This window comes from Mycteria americana, chromosome 13 (genome assembly GCF_035582795.1).
Source record: "Mycteria americana isolate JAX WOST 10 ecotype Jacksonville Zoo and Gardens chromosome 13, USCA_MyAme_1.0, whole genome shotgun sequence".
In the NCBI taxonomy this organism is placed as follows: Eukaryota; Metazoa; Chordata; class Aves; order Ciconiiformes; family Ciconiidae; genus Mycteria; species Mycteria americana.
Genome location: NC_134377.1, coordinates 10,823,183 through 10,831,889, shown reverse-complemented (window position 1 = coordinate 10,831,889; position 8,707 = coordinate 10,823,183). Strand labels below are relative to the sequence as shown.

The 8,707-nt window shown below is 46.2% G+C and overlaps 2 protein-coding genes across 3 annotated transcripts; both read right to left on the bottom strand.

Moving 5' to 3' along the window:
• Positions 1-2,422: 2,422 nt before the first annotated feature.
• DIABLO (diablo IAP-binding mitochondrial protein) lies at positions 2,423-6,727 on the bottom strand. 2 transcript variants are annotated; one of them, XM_075516299.1, is made up of 6 exons: positions 6,651-6,727; positions 5,614-5,734; positions 5,125-5,256; positions 4,308-4,418; positions 4,056-4,152; positions 2,423-3,071 (listed from the first exon to the last, which is right to left on the bottom strand). In XM_075516299.1, exons 1-6 carry the CDS (start codon positions 6,695-6,697, stop codon positions 2,857-2,859), a joined length of 723 nt encoding a protein of 240 aa, XP_075372414.1. In that variant the 5' UTR covers positions 6,698-6,727; the 3' UTR covers positions 2,423-2,856. The 2 variants fall into 2 exon arrangements, with proteins under 2 accessions (XP_075372414.1, XP_075372415.1); XM_075516300.1 differs by lacking the exon at positions 4,308-4,418.
• Positions 6,728-8,005: 1,278 nt separating this feature from the next.
• LOC142416456 (uncharacterized) lies at positions 8,006-8,488 on the bottom strand. The gene has a single exon (XM_075516028.1). The coding sequence runs from the start codon at positions 8,257-8,259 to the stop codon at positions 8,125-8,127; it is 135 nt and encodes a 44-aa protein (XP_075372143.1). The 5' UTR covers positions 8,260-8,488; the 3' UTR covers positions 8,006-8,124.
• Positions 8,489-8,707: the final 219 nt, after the last annotated feature.

The following is an 8,707-nucleotide window of genomic DNA, read 5'->3' as shown; positions in this document are numbered from 1 at the left end:
TACTGTGCTGCGCGTGAGCAGGAAGCAGCCTGGAAGCTTTAAAAAAAGGGAGTGGGTAGAGAGGAAGTGTGTGATTACAGAAATCAGAGCAATTTGTGTTGTGCTGTTATCACTGCTGTCTAGTGCCAGCTGCCCAGCGTTCACCACCCACCAGATGTGAGCCGGAGCTTTCAGAGGTGCCTGGGAAGTGCTTCCAGGAGGTCCTTGCTTGTACTACAGAGGCTGAGGACATCCCAAGACCAGACCTGTGACGAGCTCACTGGGGAGGCTGGCTGCCTTGCCTTCCAGTGGGGTGGTGCAGTGCTGTACGACCTCAGGCTGAGGGACTCCTGGCAGTACCGCTGGTCCTTGTTGGATCCCTTGCTGCCTTGGCTTTCTGAAGCACCAGGTGTAGTTCTAGCTTAGCCCTGCAGTGTGATCCAGACTCTTACAGCAGGAGTTGTCACTCTCACATGAGCTGTTTCTGTGCCAGATGCGAGTAGGTGTTTGTCTGAAAAAATTGCTCTTCCAAGGGGTGAGCACATGCGTGTGTGCGTGTGCGTGTCCATCCTCAATGTGGTCTTGTATGAGCTGCTACTGCGTCTTCTCACTGCAGCCCCAAAAGGGATTAATTCGCTGTATTGGCTGTAATTGAAGAAAAGAAATTGTCTACACGTCGTTTCAGATATGTTGGCTTTGTAAACAAGGCTGAGTATCAGCAGCAAAACCTAGTTTCTGGGCTCTGTTCTCTGGGCACCGCTGCTTGTTCTAGAGAAGAGACTGGACAGAGCGGGTACCATGGTATCCTGTGAACTGCTGTGGCAGCATTTTTCTGATCCACTAGATGATTCCAAATGCGAACTCAGTAACATAATGTAGAGCATGATGTCATGTCTGTTGTGGGCTTAGGTGTATGGGCTAACCCCCGATAGGCAATTCTCACTTCCTAATAAAGGTGTGGGGCCCTTTTCCACCCTGTTTTGGAGGTGATGCAGAGCCACTCATGTTCCTCGTTCCCCTTTTGACTTCACTGAATTGACCAGTTGGTTCCTGTCACATCTGGAGGTTAGATGTGTGTGGGTACAGCCTGTGTCTTGGGAAGTAAGAGCAGGGCATACAGTGAAACAAGAAGTGGGACAACAAGGGGGCTGGGAGTCGTATGAAAGGGGAAGAATGAGTTGCTTTGCAGACTCCTGTAGCAGTGCTCATCTGTCTTAAGCCATATGTATCTCTGCCATGCAAGCATCTGAGTAGAGTTATTGTGGCATCCTGAAAGGAACACAACCTGTACGTGCATTTAGGTCAGCGGCTTGGCAGAAGTTCTTAAACAGCAGCATGTAATAAACTGGAGCAGTTGTGGTTAGAGGCTGACCTGAAGTTGCATTTGGCTCTTGAGGGTGTGGTTGTGCCACTGCTGCAAAGAATCCTCTCATGATAGTGGGGTTTTTTCTAATGCTCCAGCCCAAAGCTGTGTTTGGGCCCTCCTGGCTACTGGCACAGCAGACACTGGCATCTTCCTGTGAGCTTTAATTCCAGACTGTTCCATCCTCCTTGGATACAGCAGCACCCAGCGAGGAGCAGGAGCAAGGAAAGGTAGTTTGTTACTTTCTTTACTATTTAATCTATAAATGTACAGTGCTGTGCAGCTGAGATTGCATTTGCTCAAGAGGCAGGCAAAATGAGACACAGATAGAAAGGCTTATGCTACAGCTGAAAAAATTCCCAGTCAAGCACAACTCAACTTAGTAACAGCAACCTCGACACACTTGTAGTGCATCAGATGCTAATTTGTGGTGAAAAACCTAGAACTAATCTGTGTTTTCTTACAAAACCTTACGAATAGGGATTAACAGACTCAAATCAGCAGTGATAAAGTTCTAGTGGATGCTATTCTACAAAGCAATCTCAGCTTAAGTTTACATTGTCTATACAGTTAATATTGCAAATTTCACATTAAGCAGTCAAGTCAGAAAATGATCACAGTGAAAGACACCTGTGGTTTTGAAGCCTGCAGTGAAACATTAAGCTTGCAAAAAGAGAGAATTAAGATTATTTTCCTGAAACTTGTGCTGGAAAGCATTCAAATACGTAAAACTCGCTTTTGCTCACTGCTTTGTAATGAAGTATGCAGCAGCTGCCACAACGACTTTGTTTATAACCACAGTATCTTGAAAATCAAGTCTCCCTTTGCTTCCTGGGGAAGGCAGGTGTGTTACAAGCGGTGACTCTTGGGTGAAAGAAGTTGCTGTACTGAACTGCAAAACTTCACTAAGAAGAGCCTGGGTAACTCCATAGAAAGTTTTCAGCTCCACAGCAAATGTTTCCCCTGATTGCAATTAAGTGTAATTTGATGCAGCTGTCACTCAGCTCTGTTACAAACTTTTAAGTTAAAATAGAAAACAGTGCTTAATCTCTTATCCAAACAGGCACACTTGCAACAAGATGCTTTTGCACATTTTAATAAAGGTATCTCCTAACAGACATCATTTACTTCACAGGTTAAAAATAATGACTTTTAAATACACTTATTTGGCTGATACCTAGTTAGCTTCTAAGTTAAGAGAGCTCTCACAAACATATCAAATGAGCAGTAGGACCCTCCCAGCAGAGAGACAATTAATAACAAGCTATCCTTGATAGCAATTTTCACATTTGCATAGTTAAACATTTAAATAATTGAATCCATAAGTATTACAAACAAGATCAAGGCCTTTCAGATACTTGGAATTGACTTGATTTGTAACGCAATCCTGTTTGGGGAAAAAATGGAATCACAGGCTTATTTCAGCAGTTTCCCACTATCCCACACTTAAAAATGTGGGACCCTTCAATTTGCGATTGACTCTCACATATTCTACGGTAACAATTAAGTTCTTTTCAGTCCTCCCGAAGGTAAGGGTCCTCACCCGCCTCTGTACTTCCTAAAATACCCTGTGGCAATGACGATTCCTCTCCTTGAGCTTTTATGAGCTCTTCTGTTTGAGCTTCAGCTAACTTGGTCTCTGCTTTCTGGGACAGCTGTCGTACTTCTTGCACCTGCGATTTCACTAGCTGAATGTGGCTGCGGGCTGTCACTGAGGCGTGGTCTGCACCTGAAAAGTAATAATTTAAATATATTGGGTTAGAGGAGCACTTGGCAAACCTTCCATTAAAGAAGGGACTGTCTATAATTATCATCTGCTTTTCTAAGATGGCGCTTGGGCTATATTAATGCTAAATACATTTACTGTTCATTTACCTTAAACAACAATATGCCTACTTTGAGATTTTTTTTGCCCCCTTGAATTCTTCCCACCCAAGTGGGTTATAGCCAGCATCTGATCAGAGCTATCAGCTTGTGCTAGTGGGTTGGAGAACTAAGCCCAGCCCAGTCATCGTGTGCCAGGAACTTTCAGTCCTTGTCCTGTCCTGGCACCTACCAGCAGTGGGAATGTCTGTGGCACTGTTGAACTTGGAATCCCTTCTCCTCCTGTGCTCCTACAGATTCTGTGTCTTTTTCAAGCACTTACAGAGTTAGGGTGTCCCTGTATGTTCATTGCTTTCCTCCCCTTCTCCACTCCAATAACTTTGCCAATTTACCGTAAGTCAGCCCATAACTCAATCTCAGAGCTATCAAGTCTCTACACTTTTTGTAAAGTGTGTATACAGGGAGAAAAGACCAAAATTAATATCTTCCCTGAGTGAAAGGCAAATATTCTCACCCTTTAATAAAAGTGAATCCAGCTAGAAAGACCTGCTGGACCCCCTAGGTAGCCTTATTTCTGTGGCTCCCAGAACTGTGTTTGAACACTGCATTTAAAAATGACTAAATGCTTCCCTCAAACATTTTTTGGCATTGTTGGTCTTGATCTAAACCACATGTGAAGTTTCCAGGCCTAGTTCTCAGAACACTTCTACTAGACCTGTAGCCAATAAAAGAATACAAGTTCTCAGCATCTCTAAAAACCAGGCACTAGTTATAAATTGGTATGTTAACTGAATGTATATGCTGTGTCTCTCTCAACTCCATTCTCATTCAATAAATGTTGCCTAAATGCTAGGGGAAAGAAATTCTCAGTATTTCTGCTTGTGCTTACCTGATTGATACGCAGCTTCTGCTGCCATCTCTGAAAGACGTAATGCTGTCATCCAGCTGGATTCCAGCCTTAGGTATTCCTGCTGTTTCGTTGTCATCTAGGAGTAAAACAAAGTATTACTTAACTAGATGTAACAGTATCTGAATGCTCTTCCAAACAGTGCCTTTCTGAAAAGGTAAGCAAGAGAGATGAGAACTTTCTGAGCAGCGTTTTAAGAGGTAGATGGCTGACTGAAGGGAGGGAATTGCTTACATCAACTCTGGCTCCTATTACCACCTGCCAGACTGCATCCACCTCTTCTGAATTCATCTTCCCAAGAAGATTTGCGTATTGCTTGTAGAGAGACACCAGTGTATAAACTGCCTGCAAAGGAATAATTTCACACAATGAGGTGATAATCTGTACATCTCTGATGTTGTCTCAGTGTTAACTGGTGTTAACTAGCAAAATTGCCGAATGGTTCCAAAGGTGCTTTGTTTTCAAGTTCTCTGCAATTTTGGAGGCACTGACAGCATTTGCTGTCTGCCTACAGTAGTGCTGTGGATAGCATCTCTTTATATACTTGCTTTACTAATACAGAAGTAAACTGGAATGCAAATACTTTATTCAAATTGGCACTTATTTATAAAATTAAAACTGTATCTTGTTGTTTCAGACTTAAATATGGCTCACCCCACTCTTCTAATGAAATTCAAGTTCGTGGCCTTAGAAATGGGCATGGAAGGTAAATAAAATACCTAAGAATGCAGGGTGGCCTGTCCTACTTACTCAGTATACAGGTATCCAATAACTGTTACGAGTTTCTTTAGCCCCAGTTCTGAGACATGGGTCATTTCAGCTTAAGTTCAAGCTCAAAGCAACAGTCTAACAAAGCTAAAAATAACTTCCACGTTTGGTGTGGTAGAACAGTGAGCCCTACCGTGCTGTTTCCTAGGGACCTGATATCTTCAAACCCCCACACCTCAAACAAAGTCCCTTTTAAGTATGGTTTAACAGGTGTAGTTAGTGCCAAATAATTTAGTATTTCCAGTATTGACTTGCTAGCAAAGTGTGTAATCTCTCAGCTTACCTTTGTATACTCTGTCAATGCTTCAATCAATGCATATGTTGTTTGAGAGAGGAGTGTAGAAGTACTGTCTGTTACCAAGGAAACCGCTCTTTTAATCAAGGCATCGTTACTGAGAGAAATGGAGTTCTGTTTCTGAAAGACAAGACATTTGCATGATCTTTACACTGACTTTCATATGGATGTTATTAGTAACAAATAACGGTAAGGAAAAGCACCACTGTTAATTACAAGGTTGGACAGCCTAATTCTCACTGCTGTTTTGCCATTGTAAAACAAGGCAACTCTTCTTGCAAGGTGTTATCGAAGGTAGACACTGTCTTTCTCATTTCTCTTCCTTAACAACTACATGGCTTAAACACCTGTGATCCCCAAGAGAGATTACAATTCTGAGGGCAAGTACTAGTTTGTAAAATGCTAAGCAAGTGGTTTTGAATATTAAACTGTTTCTAACGAGCAGGTGCTGCATGTATCTCACTCCTGATATGTTACCTCCACGATTGGGACCGCACACAAGGCCACTCCCAGCCCCACGCCCACTGTTTGGTGCCATCGTCCATTCACGCCTGAGAGGCAGCGTCTCCTGATATTGGCCAGAACAGGGAAGCTCTGTCTGGAAATGCAAGAAAGTTAAGCGCAAGAAATAACCAGCGTGTGGTGGGAAATAGGTATCAAAGAGGAAAAGAACACCTAGAAGCTGTTCTAGGTGACCTAGTCTCTACCAAGCTTCTGTAATGCAGCTGCGTAATAGTGAATGAGTAAGTTTGTTTTAAATTCTGTTACATTACTTAATTATAAGTGCAAGAAAAGAAGACAAGCACAGTAACTAGTCCATTATTAATCCTTTGAGAGAGGAAATGTATCTTATCTGGTACCAACACACTGCTAATATTCAATAATACTGAAAAAAAAAATTAAAAAGCATGCTTAAAAGTGGTATATGGTACATGCAGGTGAGCAATATGACTGGTAATCGTTTGCTGCAATCCAGTGACACTTAGGGCCTCCTGTAGTCAGTTTTATTTACATCCAATATTGTGTAAGTGTCCGCGGGGTCAGGGCCTATCACTGAAATACTCGAGCAGGAAAACAGCAGCACTCAGTCATTAGAATTCTTTTGTTGTACAGCAATTTTCTGAAAATAACTAGTCAGTTTTCCTTCTTTTATGCTGTGTACTCTTAAACTACAGACCACCAGTGGCAAGCGCTGTATGGGCACCACTGTTGCTACTGCTTGTGCCGTTCCAGCTGCGCTGTGACGTCTGGAGACAGATGAGGCGCGTTACGGCCACTTCTGTGGCACAGGCCGCCGCTGGCTTGATTATATCGGGCAAACAAAGCGGGTACAGAGTCACCAAGGGCGGTCAGCGGCAGGGAACCGAGCCGGGAGGCTGACTTCAGCCCTGCCGGCCGCGCCCGGCCCGCTCCAGGCCGGTAAACAGCCGCCTGGGCGTTATCGCGGCCGGCCGCGGCTCCGCTGAAACGCCCCCGCCCCGTCGCGCCCTCGGGACCCGGGGCGGCCGCGGTACCTGAGGAGGGAGCAGCAGCTCCGGAGCCACCGGCTGCCCGCAGCCATCTTGGGACTGGCCGGTGCGCAGGAAGTGACGTCAGCACTTCCCGGGAGGGAGTCGCGGAGCGGGCGGGGCCGGTTTTCTGGCGTGGCGCATGCGCAGAGGGCGGGCACGTGGGGCGGGCGGCGGGTCGCGCGCGTGGCCGTTGGTTGAAGGCGGGAGCGGCGCGCGCGGCGCTGTGAGGGCAGCTGGAGTTGAGGTGGCGGCCGTCCCCTCCGCCTGCGGGGTCAGCTGCTCCCGCCGCCCCGAGCTGCCCCAGCGGCTGCTCTGCCCTTCAGGTAACGGCACTTGTCTCGGGACACGCCATCACGGGCCTTGGAAGCCCTTTGAAGCCCTTTGAAGCCGAAATGGTGTTAGGAGCTCTCAGCTCAGGCCACGCTGGGTCAGTTCCTTTGTGTTACTCTGCTCGGAGACACCTGACAAGCCAGCCCGGCTCAGCAGAGAACAGCCCTCAGCTGTGTGTCAGGTCATCAGCAGAAGTGTTGGCTGAGATCCCACTGACTGACTTCACAGGTTCTTCTCCCCACCCCCCCAGTTTAATTCATCTTTGTATTTCAAGACTGTATGATGCTGCTTGGCTTTAGGCTAGTGATAATCCCCAGTTTCTCCAGCAAAAGCTTCCTGTATAGTTCTACATGAAAGGCCTTGATCAATTAAATCTATTATTTTTGTGTGTACAAGAAATTCCTATCTATTCTCTGTGAGATGCAGTTTACTCAGCGCGGTTTAGTTTTAGCAAGGCAGTGCTGTATTGCAGGCACATCTTTCAGCTAACTCCATGTTTTAAGCTTTTGTTGAAAAGCATTGTGCACTTGAGAGCGCCAAATAATAGGCCTGTAGATAATATAGTGTGTTGGTGCCCCCACCCCATTAAGTGTACCTCATAAAACTGTAGGAAGAGGGAAACCTTGTGCTGATTTGAAATGTCTTTTCCCAGGACTTCTAAAAAAAATTACAAGTAATTTCTGTATCTCTGCCTTCACACCCTTAATGAGGCAGGGTTAGACAAGGCAGGACTTGTTTACTTGAGATGCTGGTCATGTTTGAATTGTGTTGCGTCCCTCCGCTCTGCTCAGCAGATTGCTGTGCTCTTGAGGCGGGGCATGGGGTGGGAATCTCTGGAGAAAACTACTGTGAGGCTTTTAAATATTTTGGGGAACAGGGGCAAATGTCTAGGAGACACCAAGAAGCTGCAAGAGCCACAAAGATCAGTAAAGTGCATGCACGTAGATACTTTTTTTTTTTCAATCTTTATTCTTTTTACATGAGAAAATAAGACTGTGATTAGGCAGTAACGAAACAAAACGCTTGCAGAGTTGGCGCAGGAGGAAGGGACCGCCATCCTGTGTGCCGAGCAGACCCGCAGGACGAGCTGCACGGTGGAGCCTGTTGCCTCTGGCAGCCTGCGGCTGCAGGAGCAGAAGAGGAGCTCTCATTTAAGCACCAAGAAGTACGTCGTCCAGCCGGCGAGCAGCAGCGCCCCGACCAGCACGGTGTAACTGAACAGCACGAAGGCCAGCAGCTCCTTCAGCACCTTGAGGAAGTGGACGGCGAAGGAGTCCGGCATGGTTCTCCCCGGCACTGCGGCAGGTAGGGTCTCTGGGGCTGGCTGCTGCCGTGCTCCTCCTCGGTCTGTAAGCAAAGGGACAGGATGAGTCTTTCTGAGCAGGAGACTGCAGAGCCGACGGGGTAGCTCTGCTGTGGGGAGAAATGGCTGTGTTCAGGAGGGTTAACGGCCACCCGTCCTTCTAAGAAGGTTGTTAGCATCAGGTTGGACTTGTGTGTGCTTGTTCAGAGTCTTGTACTGTATTCAGTTGCTGAGCTGCGCAGTGTTGAAAAAGAGTTCGGGATCTGATCAAAGTCTCCAAATCAGGACTGGTAACTAAGCAAATTAACATATAGACACACAGGCAGTGCACGCTGCCGTGTCAGTAAGGGCCAGAGGCCCTTACAGAGTCCAGCTGGCTCCTGGTATCTTTCCCCCTGTGTCCATGGCTGTGCATCCAGGAAGCGTC